At 37.5% G+C, this 23,303-nt stretch overlaps 1 protein-coding gene across 1 annotated transcript in view; it reads right to left on the reverse strand.

The window, feature by feature from the left end:
• The window catches only part of ABCC9 (ATP binding cassette subfamily C member 9), a 150,182-nt gene that overhangs the window by 50,455 nt on the left and 76,424 nt on the right, over window positions 1-23,303 (reverse strand). The window contains exons 20-24 of the mRNA XM_022577748.2: window positions 22,726-22,810; window positions 21,348-21,428; window positions 12,728-12,865; window positions 12,474-12,599; window positions 8,195-8,291 (exon numbers count right to left, since the gene is read on the reverse strand). Coding sequence (XP_022433456.1) covers window positions 8,195-8,291; window positions 12,474-12,599; window positions 12,728-12,865; window positions 21,348-21,428; window positions 22,726-22,810 — 527 coding nt within the window. The remainder of the gene's footprint in view (window positions 1-8,194; window positions 8,292-12,473; window positions 12,600-12,727; window positions 12,866-21,347; window positions 21,429-22,725; window positions 22,811-23,303) is intronic.

Genomic DNA, 23,303 nt, shown 5'->3' on the forward strand with positions numbered 1-23,303 from the left:
TAATATGCACCATACTGGACTCTTTGATATAAATTATTTCCTTCTACTCTGTAAGAAAAGTATTATTATCTTATTTTATACCTGACAAAATGGATTAACACAGCAAGCCCAGGGCAGAGTCAGCCTCTCAAATGCTATATTCACTACTGAAATACTGGAGAGAGTAACTGCAATTCTAGAGGCTGTCTGTTTACAGCACCAGACATGCTTTTTGTTTGTTTGTTTGCTTTTGCTTTTGCTTTTGTGGCCATGGCATGTGGCTTGCTGGATCTTAGCTCCCTGACCAGGGATTGAATTCCAGGGCCATGGCAGTGAAAGCGCTGAGTCCTAACCACCGGACCGCCAGAGAAGTCCCCAAACATTCTTTTAAAACTTTCTTAGGGGAGACCTTCAAGATGGCGGAGGAGTAAGATGTGGAGATCACCTTCCTCCTCACAAATACATCAGAAATACATCTACATGTGGAACAACTCCTACAGAACACCCACTGAACGCTGGCAGAAGACCTCAGACTTCCCAAAAGGCAAGAAACTCCCCACGTACCTGGGTAGGGCAAAAGAAAAAAGAAAAAACAGAGTCAAAAGAATAGGGACGGGACCTGCATCTGTGGGAGGGAGCTGTGAAGGAGGAAAGGTTTCCACACACTAGGAAGCCCCTTCGTGGGCGGAGACTGCGGGTGGCGGAGGGAGGAAGCTTCGGAGCCGCAGAGGAGAGCGCAGCAACAGGGGTGCAGAGGGCAAGTGGAGAGATTCCCACACAGAGGATTGGTGCTGACCAGCACTCACCAGCCCGAGTGGCTTGTCTGCTCACCCACCAGGGCGGGTGGGGGCTGGGAGCTGAGGCTCTGGCTTTGGAGGTCAGATCTCAGGGAGAGGATCGGGGTTGGCTGCATGAACAGAGCGTGAAGGGGGCTAGTGCACCACAGCTAGCTGGGAGGAAGTCCTAGAAAAAGCCTGGACCTGCCTAAGAGTCAAGAGACCATTGTTTCGGGGTGCACAAGGAGAGGGGATTCAGAGCACCGCCTAAATGAGCTCCAGAGACAGGCGTGAGCCACGGCTATCAGCTCGGACCCCAGAGATGGGCATGAGATGCTAACGCTGCTGCTGCAGCCACCAAGAATACTGTGTGTGAGCACAGATCACTATCCACACACCCCTCCCACCGGAAGCCTGTGCAGCCCGCCACTGCCAGGGTCCCTTGATCCAGGGACAACTTCCCCGGGAGAACACACAGTGCGCCTCAGGCTGTTGCAAAGTCACGCTGGCCTCTGCCGCTGCTGGCTCGGCCCCGCATTCCAATTATAACTACTGTACCCTTCCCTCCCTCCGGCCTGAGTGAGCCAGAGCTCCCTAATCAGCCACCAGCTTAACCCTGTCCTGTCTGGGTGGGGAAGAGATGCCTGAGGGTGACCTACATGCAGAGGTGGGGCCAAAACCAAAGCTGAACCCTGGGAGCTGTGCAAACAAAGAAGAGAAAGGGAAATCTCTACCAGCAGCCTCAGGAGCAGTGGATTAAAGCTCCACAATCAACTTGATGTACCTGCATCTGTGGAACACCTGAATAGACAACAAATCATCCCAAAATTGAGGTGGTGGACGTTGGAGCAACTGTAGACTTGGGGTTTGCTGTCTGCAACTGACTAGTTACTGATCTTTATGCTTATCTTAGTATAGTTTTTAGTGCTTATTATCATTGGTGGGTTTGTTTATTGGTTTGGTTGCTCTCTTCTTTTTTTAAATTACTTTTTTATTTTAATAATTTTTTAAAACTTTAATTGTTTTATATTTTTCTTTCTTTTTTTCTCCCTTTTCTTCTGAGCTGTGTGGTTGACAGGGTCTTTGTGATCTGGCCTGATGTCAGGCCTGAGTCTGAGATAGGAGAGCCGAAATCAGAACATTGGACTACCAGAGACCTCTAGGCCCCACGTAATATCAATCAGCGAGAGCTCTCTAAGAGGTCTCTGTCTTAATGCTGAGACCCAGCTCCACCCAATGGCCAGCAAGCTCCAGTGCTGGACACCCCATGCCAAACAACTAGCAAGACAGGAACACAACCCCACCCATTAGTAGAGAAGCTCGCTAAAATCATACTAAGTAGACAGGCACCCCAAAACACACCACTGGACATAGCCCTGCCCACCAGAAAGACAAGATCCAGACCCACCCACCAGAACACAGGCACCAGTCCCCTCCACCAGGAAGCCTACACAAACCACTGAACCAACATTACCCACAGGGGGCAGACACCAAAAACAACAGGAACTACAAACCTGCAGCCTGTGTTAACCCTTAACACAGTAAGTTAAGCAAAACGGGAAGACAGAGAAATATGCAGCAGATGAAGGAGCAAGGTAAAAATCCACCAGACCAAACAAATGAAGAGGAAATAGGTAGTCTACCCCCAAAAAAATTCAGAGTAATGACAGTAAAGATGATCCAAAATCTTGTAAAAAGAATGAAGAAAATACAAGAAATATTTAACAAGGACCTAGAAGAACTAAAGAGCAAACAAACAATGATGAACAACACAATAAATGAAATTAGAAATTCTCTAGAAGGAATCAATAGCAGAATAACTGATAAGTGACCTGGAAGATAAAATAGTGGAAATAACTATCACAGAGCAGAATAAAGAAAAAAGGATGAAAAGAATTGAGGACAGTCTCAGAGACCACTGGGACAACATTAAATGAACCAACATTCGAATTATAGGGATCCCAAAAGAAGAAGAGAAAAAGAAAGGGTCTGAGAAAATATTTGAAGAGATTATAGCTGAAAACTTCCCTAACATGGGAAAGGAAACAGTTAGTCAAGTCCAGGAAGTGCAGAGAGTCCCATACAGGATAAATCTAAGGAGAAACATGCCAACAACTATTAATCAAACTACCAAAAATTAAACACAAAGAAAAAATATAAAAAGCAGCAAGGGAAAAACAACAAATAACATACAAGGGAATCCTCATAAGGTTAACAGCTGATCATTCAGCAGAAACTCTGAAAGCCAGAAGGGAGTGGCAGGACATATTTAAAGTGATGAAAGGGAAAAACCTACAACCAAGATTACTCTACCCAGCAAGGATCTCATTCAGATTTGACAGAGAAATTAAAACCTTTACAGACAAGCAAAGGCTAAGAGAATTCAGCACCATCAAACCAGCTTTACAAAAAATGCTAAAGGAACTTCTCTAGGCAGGAAACATGAGAGAAGGAAAAGACCTACAATAACAAACACCAAACAATTAAGAAAATGGGAATAGGAACATACATATCGATAACTACCTTAAATGTAAATGGATTAAATGCTCCAACCAGAAGACAAAGACTGGCTGAATGGATACAAAAACAAGACCCATATATATGCTGCCTACAAGAGAACCACTTCAGACCTAGGGACACAACAGACTGAAAGTGAGGGGATGGAAAAAGATATTCCCTGCAAATGGAAATCAAAAGAAGGCTGGAGTAGCAATTCTCATATCAGACAAATGGACTTTAAAATAAAGACTATTACAAGAGACAAAGAAGGACACTACATAATGATCAAGGGATCAATCCAAGAAGAAGATATAACAATTGTAAATATTTATGCACCCAAGATAGGAGCACCTCAATACATAAGGCAAATGCTAACAGCCATAAAAGGGGAAATCGACAGTAACACAATGATAGTAGGGGACTTTAACACCCCACTTTCACCCATGGACAGATCATCCAAAATGAAAGTAAATAAGGAAACACAAGCTTTAAATGATATTAAACAAGATGGACATAACATATTTATAGGATATTCCATCCAAAAACAACAGAATACACTTTCTTCTCAAGTGCTCATGGAACATTATCCAGGATAGATCATACCTTGGGTCACAAATCAAGCCTTGGTAAACTTAAGAAAATCGAAATTGTATCAAGTATCTTTTCTGACCACAGTGCTATGAGACTAGATATCAATTACAGGAAAAAAACTGTAAAAAATACAAACAAATGGAGGCTAAACAATACACTACTAAATAACCAAGAGATCACTGAAGAAGTCAAAGAGGAAATCAAAACACTACGACCCCAAACATTCGGAATGCAGCAAAAGCAGTTCTAAAAGGGAAGTTTATAGCAATATCATCCTACCTCAAGAAACAAGAAATATCTCAAATAAACAACCTAACCTTACACCTAAAGCAATCAGAGAAAGAAGAACAAAAAATCCCCAAAGTTAGCAGAAGGAAAGAAATCATAAAGATCAGAGCAGAAATAAAGGAAAAAGAAATGAAGGAAACAATAGCAAAGATCAATAAAACTAAAAGCAGGTTCTTTGAGAAGATGAACAAATTTGATAAACCACTAGCCAGACTCATCAAAAAAAAAAGGGAGAAGACTCAAATCAACAGAATTAGAAATGAAAAAGGAGAAGTAACAACTGACACTGCAGAAATACAAAGAATCATGAGAGATTACTACAAGCAACTCTATGCCAATAAAATGGACAACCTGGAAGAAATGGACAAATTCTTAGAAAAGTACAACCTTCTGAGACTGAACCAGGAAGAAACAGAAAATATAAACAGACAAATCACAAGCACTGAAATTGAAACTATGATTAAAAATCTTCCAAGAAACAAAAGCCCAGGACCAGATGGCTTCACAGGCGAATTCTATCAAACATTTAGAGAAGAGCTAACACCTATCCTTCTCAAACTCTCCCAAAATATAGCAGAAGGAGGAACACTCCCAAACTCATTCTACCTGGTCACCATCACCCTGATACCAAAACCAGACAAAGATGTCAAAATAAAGAAAACTACAGACCAGTATCACTGGTGAACATAGATGCAAAAATCCTCAACAAAATGCTAGCAAACAGAATCCAACAGCACATGAAAAGGATCATACACCATGATCAAGTGTGGTTTATCCCAGGAAAGCAAGGATTCTTCAATATAGGCAAATCAATCAATGTGATACACCATATTAACAAACTGAAGGATAAAAACCATATGATAATCTCAATAGATGCAGAAAAAGCTTTCGACAAAATTCAACACCCAACTATGGTAAAAACTCTCCAGAAAGTACACATTGAGGAAACTTACGTCAACATAATAAAGGCCATATATGACAAACCCACAGCCAACATCGTTCTCAATGGTGAAAAACTGAAACCATTTACACTAAGATCAGGAACAAGACAAGGTTGCCCACTGTCACCACTATTATTCAACATAGTGTTGGAAGTTTTAGCTACAGCAATCAGAGAAGAAAAAGAAATAAAAGGAATCCAAATTGGAAAAGAAGTAAAATTGTGATTGTTTGCAGATGACATGATACTATACATACAGAATCCTAAAGATGCTACCATAAAACTACTAGAGCTAATCAATGAATTTGGTAAAGTGGCAGGATACAAAATTAATGCACAGAAATCTGTTGCATTTCTATACACTAATGATGAAAAATCTGAAAGAGAAATTAAGGAAACACTCCCATTTATGACTGCAACAGAAAGAATAAAATACCTAGGAATAAACTACCTAGGGAGACAAAAGACCTGTATGCAGAAAACAATGACACTGATGAAAGAAATCAAAGATGATACAAACAGATAGAGAGACATACCATGTTCTTCGATTGGAAGAATGAACATTGTGAAAATGACTATACTTCCTAAAGCAATCTATAGATTCAATGCAATCTCTATCAAACTACCAATGTAATTTTTCAGAGAACTAGAACAAAAAACTTCACAATTTGTAGGGAAACACAAAAGACCCTGAGCAGCCAAAGCAATCTTGAGAAAGAAAAATGGAGCTGGAGGAATCATGCTCCTGGACTTCAGACTACACTACAAAGCTACAGTAATCAAGACAGTATGGTACTGCCACAAAAACAAATATAGATCAATGGAACAGGATAGAACGCCCAGAGATAAACCCACACACATATGGTCACCTTATCTTTGATAAACGAGGCAAGAATATACAATGGAGAAAAGACAGCCTCTTCAATAAGTTGTGCTGGGAAAACTGGACAGCTACATGTAAAAGAATGAAATTAGAACACTCCCTAACACCATACACAAAAATAAACTCAAAATGGATTAAAGACCTAAATCTAAGGCCAGACACTATAAAACTCTTACAGGAAAACATAGGCAGAACACTCTTTGACATAAAACAGCAAGATCCTTTTTGACCCAGCTCCTAGAGAAATGGAAATAAAATCAAAAATAAACAAATGGGACCTAAGGAAACTTAAAACCTTTTGCACAGCAAAGGAAACCATAAACAAGATGAAAAGTCAACCCTCAGAATGGGAGAAAGTATTTGTAAATGAAGCAACTGACAAAGGATTAATCTCCAAAATATACAAGCAGCTCACGCAGCTCAATATCAAAAAAAACAAACAACTCAATCCAAAAATGGGTAGAAGACCTAAATAGACATTTCTCCAAAGAAGATATACAGATTGCCAACAAACACATGAAAGGATGCTCAACATCACTAATCATTAGAGAAATTCAAATCAAAACTACAATGAGGTATCACCTCACACCAGTCAGAATGGCCACCATCAAAAAATCTACAAACAATAAATGCTGGAGAGGGTGTGGAGAAAAGGGAACCCTCTTGCACTGTTGGTGGGAATGTAAATTAATACAACCACTATGGAGAACAGTATGGAGGGGCTTAGAAAACTAAAAATAGAACTACTATATGACCCAGCAATCCCACTACTGGGCATATACCCTGAGAAAACCATAATTCAAAAAGAGTCATGTACCACAATACTCATTACAGCACTATTTACAATAGCCAGGACATGGAACCAACCTAAGTGTCCATCAATAGATGAATAGATTAAGAAGATGTGGCACAAATATACAATGGAATATTACTCAGCCATAAAAGGAAACGAAATTGAGTTATTTGTAGTGAGGTGGATGGACCTAGAGTCTGTCATACAGAGTGAATTAAGTCAGAAAGAGAAAAACAAATACCATATGCTAACACATATATATGGAATCTAAAAAAAAGAAAGAAAAAATGGTTCTGATGAACCATTCTTTAGGCAGACTTAGAGAATGGACTTGAGGACACGGGGAGGGGGAATGGTAAGCTGGGATGAATTGGCAGAGTATCACTGAAATATATACACTACCAAATATAAAATAGATAGCTAGTGGGAAGCAGCTGCATCGTATGGGGAGATCAGCTCAGTGCTTTGTAACCACCTAGATGGATAGGGAGGTTGGGAGGGAGATGCAAGAGGGAGGGGATATGGGGATATATGTACACATATAGCTGATTCACTTTGTTATACAGCAGAAACTAACACAACATTGTAAAGCAATTATACTCCAATAAAGATGTTTAAAAAAATTCTTAAATCTAAGAAACTGGAGTACAAAATTCATTTATTCATTCATTTATTTATTTACTTAATAAGTATTTATTGAAACACAATAATTATCATATGATGAGTAAAGATAACATATTTTGGTGTCCTTCAGTTTGAAATTATAATTTTCTCTTTCTTAATTGGCTTGTAGAAATGTGGTCTTCAGCAAAAACCATGTAGGAAAAATGAAGTATAGTGCATTTACTCTATGGACCTAAGTGTGGTTTATCTTACAAACTTCTCGGCAACAAATGTCAAAGTCATGTAACTATTTCAGCTTATTCCTCAAATTTCCCATAAACCTTTTCTCCCTGCTATACCTTACTAGATCCAGAAAACTGAAACATAACAAACAGCTTTCTCATCCTCTTAGTCTTCATTGCTGTGTTATCGTGAAAACCCCATAAGAACTTACTGACTCAAGTATAAGTCTTTCAAAGCAGTATTTTCTCCATATTCCCCATTTATTGTTTATTTCCAAAGGACATTTTATTATACTACACCTTTCCAATTTATCTGAACAGTGGTCTAGACCTGTTGTCCTGTCAGCTCTCTCTCACGCACAACACAAAAATACTAAGACACACTGTGGGAAGTCCCTCAAGATGCTTGTTGGTTGATTGCATACACCTTTCCTTCACTCCTACTCTTTCCATTTCAGTTTTATGTATTTGATTTGGCCTTTCCACCTGCTGCAAAGTGGCCAGTCATTCCTCACTGACATATTCACACATCATTTGCTAAAGAACGACCCTCACATCCTATTACCCGTTTGAATGTGTCAGACATAAAAAAAGGTCTACCTTCGTCTTCATCCTCCAGTTGTGCTTTTGCCTCTCTTGAATACATGGCTCTTCGGAGCGTTTTCCTCTCTAAAGTTGTTTGGTCAGCTTCCATATCCTACAGAAAACACTGTGCTATCATTCAAGGAACTCACAGCCACAGTCAAGTTCTACTTATCAATCAGTGACCCACACGTACCAAGAACCAATCCTTAGTTACCTTTCTGGGTCTTGGGCTCTGTTCACGCTACAGATGGATGGGCAACTCCTGTCATAGGAGTAATGCCTGAGGTTTGTGAAAAATGTCTCAGAGCTCAGAGGTGTAGGGCAGTAAGAAGCCAGGAAAAGTAGTAAAAACATGATGGAGCTGACCCCAGGGGCAGGGGGACACCTCCCCTAGCCTTAAAGCCTGGATCCACCATTGCTCTTTTATGTCACTTTCACATACTCCTGTAATTTTTCTAACTAAAGTCATCTATGTTAACAAATATCTTCTTTGAAAAATGCATGTGTTTCTGGATTGGTTAAAGCACTATCAGTCATTCACTAATATTATGAATTATTAAATCGAGATGAATTTCTGACTGAGCATCTCACTAAGGGAACGGCACAAAAGAAAGGGACTTCAATAGAAATTGAAGGAAGGTGGGTAATTTTGCGGTACGCGGGCCTCTCCCGTTGCAGAGTACAGGCTCCAGAAGCGTAGGCTCAGCGGCCATGGCTCACGGGCTCAGCCGCTCCGCGGCATGTGGGATCTTCCTGGACCGGGGCACAAACCCGTGTCCCCTGCATCAGCAGGCAGACTCTCAACCACTGCGCCACCAGGGAAGCCCAGAAGGTGGGTAATTTTTAAGCAAATGGGAAAGGAGGGTATTCAGCTGCCTAGCAGTTTAGGAGAAAGCCCTGGGAAGGGAAGATAAGCAGAAAGAAGAGAAAAATGGCAAAAACAAACTTTGCAAATTTTTAAGCGTTGCTCCTGACTTGTCTTGTGCTGAGAAAGGGAAAAGCATTTTGTTTTCTCCAGTTCTCTGCTTCCAACACTCCGCCCCCTTGGCTTCGTAACTGGACTAGTAGCATCAGTTCAGTTACACTGTGGGTTAAATCAGCTTCTGCAGGACAGTCTGGGAAACTAACCATCTCCCTGATTCTGTGGGGAAATGCATTCTGAGTTCCAAATAACTGAGCCACAGACTTTTCGAATCTATGGTAATTTGAGAGCTTCCTGTACATGCTGACATAAAAAAAAAAATCACAGTTGTGACACTGATAAACCAATAATTCTTTGGTGATCAGTCTCTAGATAGTGGTCCTGTTTTGTTTTTGTTTGTTTGGCCTCATATAACATGTGTGATTTAAGAGACTTGCTATTCTAGAAGGCTCTGTCGCTTCCAAGTTCTCGAATTAAAAAAAAAGTAAAAGCGAAAGTGTCTCTTGAATAGTATTTTTTCAGAGACAATTTTACATTAGCTTTCTTTCTGAATTTTATTTTATTATACATCAGGTTCTTATTAGTTATCTATTTTATACATATTAGTGTACATATGTCAATCCCAATCTCCCAATTCATCACATTTACATTAGCTTTTAATTGTGCCTAACGATATGAAAACCAACGCTTGTACATGAGAGTAAATAAAACCCCAAATTAAAAAGGACCTAATCTTTTGTGTATAGTGTAACGAAATGAAATAAACCTGCTCATGGAAAAACAGAAGATCTGGTTCTTGTTCAGCTCGCCAATCTGTGTGAACAAAAGATTTAATATCTTGGGGACTTTAATCTTTAGTCATTTTTCTTATGAGTAAATGCTCATATTAAGCTCATTTGAGGTTAAATATTTTAAATTGTGTTGATATCTGGATTAAGTAAATACAAATTTAGTTTCATTCATCCAATAAATATTTACTGGATGCCTGTGAAGGGTCAGGTCAAGGTGAGGGTTGGAGGCTGGGGGAAGAAATGTCCAAAGATGCTACTTTATTTTGCTTAATAACGTTATGAAGACAATGGGTGATGCCATCCAAGATAGACTTTTTAATAACGTTTAAATCAGCTAAAAGTGTTATAAACTTCTCCTTTTCATAGCTGCCATTTCTATCCTTTTAACATATTTTTCCCCCTTATCCCTTAACCCTTAAACTGACAGATCTGTCTAAAGCCCTGAGATGGGATGTTTTGTGAGCTCTTTAGTTTCACTCCCTTGTTCACTTGCTTGATCTGCTCTGGCTCTAAGCCAGCCTTTCTCAACCTACTGACGTTTTGGGTCAGAAAATTCCTTGTCATGGGGACTGCCCTGTGCACTGTAGAACGTTTAACAGCATCCCTGTCCTCTACCCACTAGATTCCAGTAGCACCTGCCCCACAACAGTGACAACTAAACATGTCTCTACATGTTGCCAAATGTCCCCAAGAAGACAAAAGTGACCCTGGTTGAGAACCAGTGTCCTAGACAAACACCCCATCCTGCCACAGAACATATTCAGAAGCTGTTTCTATGAAAACTTCCCCAAGGTGTTGCAGTCTTATTCCTCACAGTGTGACTCTCCCTGGCTCCAGATGAATTTCAGGAGCCTGCCCTTCTCTGGGTGGCAGTAACCTCCCTCCAGCCCCAGGTGAGGATTCTGGGCAGGTGCATGGTTCATGCTGGCTTCTACTGGCCACTGGTTAACCCCGCAACTGGATTTGCCCTTTCCACACCTTAACTTGCTCCATATCTCCCTCAGCTGATTTATAACCCTGTGATGTGTCTTTAATTACAGAGTTAGGCTATCTTGAGTGATCACTTCATTTCTAAACACAATGTAATGGACTTTCTTCCTGGCTTGCTCAATAATCAGTATTACTATAAAATCAAGCCAAGAGCGTACTCTCTCTTTCTCTCTCTGTGTGTTTTTCCAGATCTTCTTTCCAAAGTAAACCATAAATGGTCCACTCCTTAAGCTTACATCATTTTCTTTTGTCCCTGGCATCTAGACCACTGAAAAAATGTCATTTGGAACCATCCCAGTAAGTTTACAATCAAGCACTCCACCACATAATTCTTAAGTGGGCTCTTGCCAATTGTACATTGTCATATTTTGATGAATATCCTCATTTCGAAGGTTCTGTGATTTTTCCTAGTCTACTTAAAGACTTTTACATATATCTTTTCTTCCATATTTTGAGAAGTTTGTAGTTTACTTTTGAGATCTTTGGCAAAGCTCCAGAAGACAGAGCAATCCCATGGTTTGTCTGACTTTTTATCTTCCTTTTGCTATTGAAACATAGATCACTTTTTCCTTTATGAAATAATACATTTTAATTTCTTGATTTTTTCAGAAATTTGCTGATATAAGCATTTTCATTTTATAATGCTCATTCCTAGCCAGGACTACTGAATTCTAGACACTTTCTAGTCCCAACTCAAGAGAAAACATTTTGAAAATTTACTAATTCAATTTATAATTCACCTCTCAACCATGAGTTCTTCTTTTATCATACTCAATCTGGTTTCCAACTCTGTTATTGTTTCATTCAATGTTATACTTACATTATACTGGAATTACATTGGGTAGAGACCTGGGTTCAAATTCAACTGGTACCACTTATTATATGTACTGTACAACTTTAGGCAAATTACTTAGCCTCTCTGAGCCTCAGTTTTCTCATTTGTAAGAGTGAGATCATATTTTCTTTACTAATTTCTGATATTTTTTGCTTATTTTGTGAGAATTAACAGAGATCATGTAAAAAGGCTTTGTGGACTTTAAAAACTACCCAAATATAAAGCTTTATTGTTATTTCCTTCTGATTACCTTCCTTCACCCCCCAACTCTATCCCAGACATGCTTTACCACTATACCCACAGCTCATAGCTCTTCCTTCTTTCAAAACCATCTCAGATTTTGTTTTGCCCACAACCCTCCATTTGTAAATGGTGAATGAAAATACTCTCATATTACAGGTGAGGAAAATAAGACATACCTAAGGAAATATAAGATAAAAGGAGGAAAAAGCATGCTTGAGCAAGTAGTTTAAGTTTTAAACACACATATGATTGTAATATGCCTCCAATTCAAATAAAATTCCTCTAAAAGGCTGACAACACGTCATCCGAAAGATATCACTAGAATTTTTTAGTTTCAAAGTAGTCTATCAATTAATGATATATAAATATAAAATTATTTCAGATTTCAGGTGAGGACTATTATATCATCAAACATTAAATGGTAATATTTCTCTAAAAGTTTTTTTAGTAATTATGCACATTTCTGACTCTTCTGAACTCAACTCTGAACTTTTCTGAACTCTGAGCAATTACCTTTTCTAGTTCTTGATCTTGCCGATTCATAAGTGTTTTCCAGTGTTCATAAAGCTCAACATCTTTGGTTTGAATGTCCTTCAAAGTTCCTTCTCTTAGAACACTTCCATCTTTCATGGCTATGATCTAAGGAAAGCACATATTAGACGAATTGTGACAAAAATCCTTAATTGGCCAAGAGAATTATCTTTATCTCAGAAAGCATTTATATAACTGTAATATAAAAATTAATGAAACTTCTTTTAAACTCTTACCCAGTCAGCATGTGTTAGATATTGTAATTTGTGAGTCACAAGAACAAGTGTCCTCTTGTCATCTTGGAGAAATTTCAAAATCCCTTCCTGCATTAAGTGATCACTCAAGTGAATGTCCAAGGCAGAAAATGGATCATCCTACAACAAGTAAAATGGAGAGATGATGAAAAATTTTTATATTCTCTTTGTAACTAAATCCTCCAGAAAGCAGAAATACAAATAACTAAAGACAAATTATCTCACAAATCCTATTTATAATAAACAGACTCTGAATAACTTTAAATTACAAAAAAAGGTACTAAATTAAAAATGACGCTTTTATTTTCTCTTTCACTTAAAAACTAATTTAAAAAGTAAATAACAGTATTCGAAGTAGTTTGAATTCTTACGTATAGAATATCCAAGTTCAAAAACCAACATTACTCGACAACCTATAACAAAACACCAAAACAAAGAATGAAATGATAATTGGAGTTTATCAATTGAATGAAATGATAACTGGAGTTTATCAATAAAGTTTAAATAATAAAAATAGGTGTAGACTCTAGACCAAGATGGCAACATAGGAGGCTCCTGAATTTCTCTCCTACCATGGACACACCGAATATACAGCTACATATGGAGCAATTCCCTCTGAAAGAAATCCAGAAACTAGTTGAGTGATTCTGACACATTAAGCAACTGAGAAAAAACATCAAAATAAGTAGGAAAGTCTGAGACACACTCTCGCCATAAACTCCACCCCCGAAAAATTCACAAATATGTGGAGATGAAACAACATGCTCCTGAACAACTAATGGGCCAAAGAGGAAATCAAAAGAGGGAATCAAAAACTATCTTGAGACGAATGAAACACAACATATCAAAACTTATGGGATGCAGCAAAAGCAGTTCTAAAAGAATTTTATAGCAATAAATGCCTATATTAAGAAAAAAGAAAGACCTCAAACAAACAACTTAACTTTACACCTCAAAAAACTAGAAAAAAAGAACAAACTAAGCCCAAAGTTAGTAGAAGGAAGGAAATAACAGAGATCAGAGTGGAAATATATAAAATCCAGACTAACAAGACAACAGAAAAGATCAATGAAACTAGAAGCTGATTTTTTGCAAAGATAAACAAAATGGATAAACCTTTAGCTAGGTTCACCAAGAAAAAATGAGAGGATTCAAATAAAATTATAAATGAAAAAGGCAACGTTACAATTCATACCACACAAATACAAGGGATCATAAGACTACTATGAAAAATGATATACCTACAGACTGGACACCTAAATGACATGGATAAATTCCTAGAAACAAACACCTACAGAAACTGAATTGTGAAGAATTAGAAAATCTGAACAGACCAATTACTGGTAAGGGAATTGAATCAGTAATCAAAAAACACTGCCCAACAAACAAAAGTCCAGGAACAGATGGCTTCAGTGGTGAATTCAACCAAACATTTAAAGAAGAATTAATACCAATCCTTCTCAAACTTTTCCAAAAAACAGAAGAGGAAAGAACACTTTCCAAACTCATTTTACAAAGCTAGCATAAAGACACCACAAGAAAAGAAAATTACAGATCAATGTCTCTGATGAACATAGATGCAAAAATTCTCAACAAAATATTAACAAACTGAATTCAACAGTCAGTAAAATATTCAAACACCATGATCAAGTTGGATTTATTCCAGGGATGCAAGGATGGTTCAACATTTGCAAATCAATGTGATACACCACAATAATAAAATGAAGGATAAAAATCATATGATAAACTCAATAGATGCAGAAAAAGCATTTGTCAAAGTTCAACATTCAATCATGATAAAAATTCTGAATGAAGTAGGTATTGAGGGAACATACCTCAACATAATAAAGGTCATATATGACAAGCCCACAGCTAACATCATACTTAATGGTAAAATGCTGAAAACTGTCCCTCTAAGATCAAAAACAATGCCAACTCTCACTACTTTTATTCAACATAGTACTGGAAGTCCTAGCCAGAGCAATTAGTCAAGAAAAAGAAATAAAAGACATCCAAATGGGAAAGGAAGAAGTAAAACTATCTCTATTTGCAGATGACATTTTTCTATAGAAGACCCTAAAGATTTCACCAAAAAACTAACAGAACTAATGAACGAGGTCAATAAAGTTGCAGGATACAAAATCAATATAGAAAAATCAGTTGCATTTCTATACACTAATAACAAACTATCAGAAAGAGAAATTAGGGAAACAACCCCATTTGTAATTGCATCAAAAAGAATAAAATGGGGCTTCCCTGGTGGCGCAGTGGTTGAGAGTCCGCCTGCTGAGGCAGGGGACATGGGTTCGTGCCCTGGTCTGGGAGGATCCCACGTGCCGCGGAGCGGCTGGGCCCGTGAGCCATGGCCGCTGAGCCTGCGCTTCCGGAGCCTGTGCTCCACAACGGGAGAGGCCACAGCGGTGAGAGGCCCGCGTACCACAAAAAAAAAAAAAAAAAAAAAAAAGAATAAAATGTCTAAGGAATAAACTTAATAAACTTAAGAATAAAATGTCTAAGGAATAAGTTTAACCAAGGAGGTAAAAGACCTGTGCACTGAAAACTCTAAGACACTGATGAAAGAAACTGAAGAAAACACAAATAAATGGAAAGATATCTTGTGCTCATGGATTGGAAACATTAATATTGTTAAACTGTCCATACTACCGAAAATGATCTAGAGGTTCAATGCAATCCCTATCAAAATTCCAATGACATTTTTCACAGAAATGAATCAAACAATTCCAAACTTTGTACAGAACCACAAAAGACTCCTAATATCCAAAGCAATCTTGAGAAAGAATAACAAAGCTGGAGGTATCATACTTTGTGATTTCAAACTGTATTACAAAGCTATCATAAACAAAACATTATCTTATTGGCATAAAAACAGACACATAGATCAATGGAACAGCACAGAGAGCCCAGAAATAAACTCATGCACATATGGTCAATTAATTTACAACAAAGGGGCCAAGAATATACAATGGGGGAAGGATAGTCTCTTTGATAAATGGTGCTGGGAAAACTGGACAGCCACATGTAAGAAAAATGAACTTGGACTACTATCTTACACCACACATAAAAATCAGCTCAAAATGAATCAAAGACACGAACATAAGACCTGAAACGATAAAACTCCTAGGAGAAAACATAGTGGATAAGCTCCCTGACATTGGTCTTGGCAATGCTTTTTTAAGATTCTGATACCAAAAACAAAAGGAACAAATGCAAAAATAAACAAGTGAGACTACGTCAAACTAAAAAGTTTTTGTACAGTAAAGGAAACCATCAACGAAATGAAAAGGCAACTTATGAAATGGGATAAAATATTTGCAAATCATATATATGATAAGTGGTTAATATCCAAAATATATACAGAACTCATACAACTCAATAGCAAAAAGACCCCAACAATCCAATTTAAAAATGGTCAGAGGATCTGAATAGATATTTTTCCAAAGAAGACATACAAATGGCCGACAAGTACATGAAAAGATGCTCAATATCATTAATTATCTGGGAAATACAAATCAAACTATGAGATATCACCTCTCATCTGTTAGATAGGCTATTATCAAAAAGACAAGAAACAACCAATGTTGGTGAGAATGTGGAGAAAAGGGAACTCTTGTGCACTGTTGGAAATGTAAATTGGTGCGGCCACCATGGAAAAAAAGTATGGAGGTTACTCAAATTTTTAAAAATAGAACTACCATATGATCCAGCAATTCCACTTCTGGGTATTTATTTAAAGGAAATGAAATCATTATCTCAATGTTCATTAAGAACTTCCATGTTCATTATAGCATTATATACAATAGCCAAGATATGGAAACAACCTAAATGTCCATCAGTGGATGAATGGGTAAAGACAATATGAAATATTATAGATCCATAAAAAGGTAGGAAATTCTGCCATTTGTGATGGCATTATGCCAAGTAAAATAAGTCAAACAGAGAAAAACAGATACTATATGCTTTCACTTATACGTGGAATTCAAAAAAAAAAAGTGAACTCATAAATTCAGAAAACAAATTGGTGTTTGCCAGAGGTGGTGGGTGCGGGGTTGGGGAAAATGGGTGAAAGTGGTCAAAAGGTACAAACTTCCAGTTGTAAGATAAACATGTCCTCGGGATAGAATGTACAGCACTACGACTATAGTTAATAATACTGTATTGCATATTTGAAAGTAGTTAACAGAGTAGATCTCTGACACTGGGCAATTTTTCAAACTCAGTCACTTCATCTGTAAAATGGGGATAATAAAAAGACCTGTCAGAGAGCACATAGGTTTGCTGCAAAGATCAAATAATGTTGTAAACGTCTCTGTAAAATATTTTTAAAGCGTTATTTTATTATTATTTTCTTATAAATAAAGCTGTGGTGATTAGCTGTGCTAAACCCTTTAAAGCACCACAGTGAGAATTTAGTGACTTCCAGGAATCTCTTAACGAGGAAGAGTGCAGTGGTTAAGGACACAGGCTATGGAATTAGATCACCTGGGTTTGTATCCTTGCTTCACTATACTATCTGTGTGACCTTGGGTAAATTATCCCCCAAAGCCTCAACATTATCATTGCATAAGTAAAGGTAACATTAATAATAACAATGTCAAACCTAATAGGGTTATTGTGAGGATGAAGTGAGTTCATGCACATAAAGTATTTAGAATCATGACTAGGTCATAAAAAGCCCTTAATAATGATTGCTATCATGTATATGGCTTCATTATGTGTCATCATGGCTTCATTATGTGGCATCTTGGTGTTGCAGTAAAATGTAACCTTTTATATAACTTAATAATAATCTAGATTTGATGGATTGCTGATCATGTCTCACGATTCAGTTTGTGTATTAACATTCTGGGGAGATACTTTCTTTAAAGAGTGCAAGACAATTTGACAAATGGCCAAATCAGTGAATGGTCAATTATTCATTTTCAGTAATATATTATTTATTTTTATATACATATATACAGTTCTCACTAATATAGTCTTTCCTGTATTCAATGAATGTTTTAGTAGTATACTCTTTATGGACACATTTTTGGAAATAACCTCTTAAAAATATATTCACTGATACAGAACATTTATAGATGCTACAAAGCTTTAAAAATAACTAATATGTTTGATATATAATCAAGATGTTTCACATGGCTTTGATACAGTGTAAAGGCTAATTTGATAAAGGTTAACTAGAGATCAGAGCAAAATGTAAAACCTTAACTAATTATTTGTACAAGTAAGATCCTTAAAGATAGGAATAACAAAGGAGAAAACTTTGTTTCCTTTACCCAGCACATAAGATGGCATTGATGACATTCACTAAACATTGATGGATGGAAAGGAAGAAGGATGGAAGGAAGGAGAGAGGGAGGGAGCGAGAGAGGGAAAGGAAAGAAAAAGACAACACAAGTAGTAACTTGAGAGTAATACTTTTTAAAAAATACCAGAGAATCTTAGCTGATCAGAAAAACAGTACTCAAAAGACATGGAGTTCTAGCCCAGACTGTATCACTCACTGGTCATTAGTCCTTGAGTAAGGCACTTGACCTTTCTCTGTATAAGTTTCCTCACTTCTCATGAGGACACCATCTACCCTAGCAGCACAGTCATAAGAATCAAATGAGGTGATACTGCGATTCAAAGTGCTTTGTCAATGGAAGTGTAAGATATTTTCATTTGGGGGAAACTGTTAAAACACATCAACAGTATTCTGTTGCTGCTAAAACGTTATTCAATTTTATGCTACAATTAAGAAACTATAATATTTAGATCATAAGATCTATTAGTTTTGTTGTTTTTTTTTTTTTTTGCAGTACGCAGGCCTCTCACTGTTGTGGCCTCTCCCGTTGCGGAGCACAGGCTCCGGACGTGCAGGCTCAGCGGCCATGGCTCACGGGCCTAGCCGCTCCGCAGCATGTGGGATCTTCTCGGACCCATGTCCCCTGCATCGGCAGGCGGACTCTCAACCACTGCGCCACCAGGGAAGCCCAGATCTATTAGTTTTAAGATTATCTGAGTTGATCAGAGTGCATCTAGAACACGCTTTTTCAGAGGGACCCTGACAAACACTATTACATCCAGAATTAAGAAAAGGTAAAAAAAAGTTATAAAAATTATATTATTGTCAAAGAATTAAAAACATTAAGCTTGCTTAGCCTAGAAAAAAGTAACTTAAGGCAAGTAATGACAGTAATATTAAAATATTGAACTGTGGTTTTATAAAAGAAATATATTTGCTGCTGCAGAAGCAGAATGGGAATCAATTAATGGAAAATACACAGAAGCAGATTTCAATCACATAATAACATTCCAATAATGAAAGCTATCCGCAGCAGGCAGAATAATGGTCCCCAAAGATGTCCATGTTCTAATTCCCAGAACTTGTGACTATGTTACCTTAATAGCAAATGGGACTTTGCAGATACACGCATACCTCGTTTGATTGCACTTCACTTTATTGTGCTTTACAGAGTTGCGTATTTTTACAAATTGAAGAGTTGTGGCAACCCTGCGAGTCTATCGGCGCTATTTCTCCAACAGCATTTGCTCGCCTCGTGTCTTTGTGTCACATTTTGGTAATTCTCACAATACTTTCAAACTTTTTCATTATTATTATATTACAGTGATCTATGATCAAGGATCTTTGATGTTACTATTGCAAGAAGATTATCACTTACTGAAGGCTCAGATGATGGGTAGCATGTTTTATCAATGATGTATTTTTAAATTAAGGTATGTACATGGTTTTTTTAGACATAATGCTATTGCACGCTTAAGAGATTACAGTATAGTAAACATAACTTTTGTATCCACTGGGAAACCCAAAAAATCACGTGACTCGCACTTTACTGCGATGCTCGCTTTATTATGATGATCTGGAACCAAACCTGCAATATCTCCAAGGTATGTCTATGATTTAGATTAAAGACCTTGAGATGGGAAGATTATCCTGATGGGTCTAAGCTAATTACATGAATCCTTGAAAGCTGAGAACTTCCCCATATGTGAAGAGAGGGAGAAGTGAGTAGTAAAAATGGTCAGAGATGCTGGCTTTGAAGATGAAGGGAGGCAGCTGGGAGCCAAGGAATGTGGGCAACTTCTAGAAGCTGGAAAAGGCAAGGAAGCCTTTTCTACCCGGTAGCCTCCAGAAGGGAACACAGCCCTGCAGACACTCTGATCTCAGCTGTGTGAGACCCATGTTGGATATCCAACCTACAGAACTACAGGATAATAAATTTGTATTGTGTAAACCACCAATTATGGCGATTTGTTATAGCAACCCATACACGGACCAACAAGGAAAGGCTGCCGCAAAGATAAGCAATCTGTCTTCAGAGAGAGTCATCGAGAAGCTGTTAGAGATGATACGAAAAGCAATTCCATAATGAATGGCCGGGAATCCACAGTGTTAGCACTATGACTTCTTTGAATCTCATGATTCTACAACTGAAGTAAGGGTCATTAAATTGAAGGCAGTGGAATGAAATGGAGTAGAATACTACATTCAGAGAACCTCTGTCTCTTTCAGATTTCCAAGTCACTTGGTCCTCAGGTGGTTCAATCATTACTTCATCCCAAAGCTCAAGAAGTCATTTCTAGTTGCGCGTCCACCCATTATGAAAAGGATTTATAATTATGTAGGGTACTGCTAGATACTGGTATAGCTTTTATGGTGGTGTTTTATGGAACATTTGGGGGACAGGTATTCTTAGGGACATTAACCTGAAGTGCACTTCCACCACTATGTCCAAATTCTACTCCCATCCCCAGTAATGGATCCAAATTTAGTGGAAAACTCCACAAAATTTGAAGATATTCGATTTTAGATGGAGTGAAAACTCTAAAGGAGGTTGGAGAACCAAGTTTATAAATGGTTAATAACTGCACAGAAAGAGAAAGCAGGGGAAGGATGTATTTACATAGGCTGTTGGTCTCTAATATACACTGTCTATTTGTAAGCTAAGTTATTTTGGTTACATCCTTCTGGAGAAACCAAACTAGAGCAAATTCATAATCAACATAATCATCAAATTTTATTTGTGGATCCATAGGAGAAGCAAGTTATCAACCCAGGATATAAATACAAGACAATCATCCATGGAGCTTTTTTAAGATACAGATTCTAAACTCTGCCTTTATAGATTATGATTCAGTAGGTCTAGGCTAGTATCAAGATTTCTAAGAATAATTTCAGGAAGCTTCACAGATATATCTTATCCACAGCCTGAGTTGCATACTTACTAACCCCTATGTCCACCAAGAGTATATTTTCCAGCCCCTCTTTTTTTGCTAGCAAATATAAATGAGAAGACCTATGATCCTGTCCAGTTCATCCAGCACCATCCATTCTCTTTCATTAATGATCCTCATGATTTAAAAACTCATATAAGTAACGATTTGGGCACCTCAGTCCCTCTGGATCCCCCAACTCTCATCTTGATGTTGATTTGATTTGTACTCGGAGGATCTGTCTCCCTTTAATTCTCTGTAATTTCACAAGTTAAACCGTCTTTCCTTGAGTTACTTGTCTCTTTAAGGACTCATTTGTCCAGAGGGAAAAGTGAAATAGAAAGAAACAAAAAGCCCATATTCTTACCAAGAAGACAATGTTGGTATTTTGATAGAGAGCTCGGGCCACACAGATTCTTTGCCTCTGACCCCCACTCAAGTTGATGCCCTAGAGAAGAAATATCCATAAACATCCACCTTTTATATTAGTAGATGATCTGTTGATAAAAAAATTCCCTTTAAAATACAAACTTCTCTAAAAGAATCTTAAATTAATGGTAATTTATTAATTAAACTGTGGTAACATTAGTAAGATAAAATGCAAGCTGTCTAGTGGTCAATACTTGAATTATATTATGGTAATTTCTGACTGATAACATTAATCCTCTTTTCACTCTGATAGAGAACTCTGCTGTACCAAAGCATTAATAACCATAAACCAAGGTGAGTGCTGAAGATGAAGTAATCCCCAAATTGTTTCTAGTTTCATGCATTGTGTCTGTAGTACACTGAACATATGCCTCTTAAATTCGATATTACAAGTTTTTTCAACAGAACTACACAGCAATATGCTTTTATAATCAAGTACTGATTATAAAAATTTGAAAAACTAGTATTTATTGAGCATTTAGTATGCACCAGGCTGACGTGAATGGCTTTCCATTCCTTATTTCTATTATTCGTCAGAGCAATTTCAACATGTAGGCATTATTCCCCACGTGGAAATGAAGACTCAGAAAGTCCAGGTCATGTCTTAAGCACTCCACTAGGTTACAATAAAGAACAGCCATGAATAACACAGACTACAGAGTTGGACCAATCCCACCTGCACCAATGACTCTGGGCAAGTTCCTTAACCTTTGTCAGCCTTGGTCTTCTTGGCTGCAATACACTGATAACAAAACACCCATATAACAGATTTGCTGTAAAAGTTAATAATGCACATAAAGCCTTTTGCCCAGTACTTGCCACCTATAAGAGTCAAAAATTTTAGCCAACATTGTTATAAATGATTACATACAGGTACAAATATTTTTCAGCTAGTCATAGAACAGTATGATGCCAATGTAAAACCTGTTTACACAAAGAAAAAAGAACGCTTTAACAGGAATAAATGGATGCTGACAAGAGTGGAAGAAGTTGTCGGAAGCAATCTCAGTTTCCAAACCAATTTAAAGGAAACTCCAAGTAAGTAAAAATACATTTGATCAAAGTCAGGGACTGCTTCCCTTCCCTTGAGAACTCTCAAGCAGCTAGCAAAATGTGACGTGTATGCTGGTTAGTCAACAAATACCTAAGAGACGTGGCATCAAGAACTCCTGTGCTCCTGTTTCCAGAACTTGTCACTAGGAAAACACGTAATTCCAGAGCTCTCAGATTTTCTCATGCTCCATGAAAAGTTAAAGACAACCAGAAGACTTTTCTAGATTTGTGTTCATTGTCTAATTAAACTACACATAGCTTACCCTCTCTCCAATTTCAGTTTGGTCTCCGAATGGTAGTAAGTCAATATCCGGCTGAAGAGAACAGGCATCTGTGACAGCTTTGTACCTTTGGGAGAAAATATTTTGAGTTTTTAGATCACTATTAACATACTGCCCATAAACTAAGTCCCAGGTCCAATGTCTTGGAAGCTGAAATAAAACACTTATTGAACAATTTAGTATATACTAGCCTCTACACTAGGCTTGTAGATACAAAGATAAATAGATATTTGTTCCCACTTTTATAAAACTATTAACAAGGATCTACTGTATAGCAGAGGGAACTATATTCAATGTCTTGTAATAACGTATAATGGAAAAGAATCTGAAAAAGAATAGATATAAATAAGTACAACTAAATCACTTTGCTGTATACCTGAAACTAACAAAACATTGTAAATTATACTTCAGTGAAAAAAGTGGTTAAAATTTTTTTTAAAAAACTATTAAATGGAGAATATTGACATAGAAACATATAATAAAAATGTACCTTGTTAGGTACTGAATATTATAGATGGGTAGGTATAAAGTGCTCCTAGAATACACAGGAAGACATGACC

The sequence above is a fragment of the Delphinapterus leucas genome, chromosome 11 (assembly GCF_059928025.1).
Source record: "Delphinapterus leucas isolate spDelLeu-1000000601 "Yukka" chromosome 11, BTC_Dleu_Yukka2, whole genome shotgun sequence".
Taxonomy (NCBI): Eukaryota; Metazoa; Chordata; class Mammalia; order Artiodactyla; family Monodontidae; genus Delphinapterus; species Delphinapterus leucas.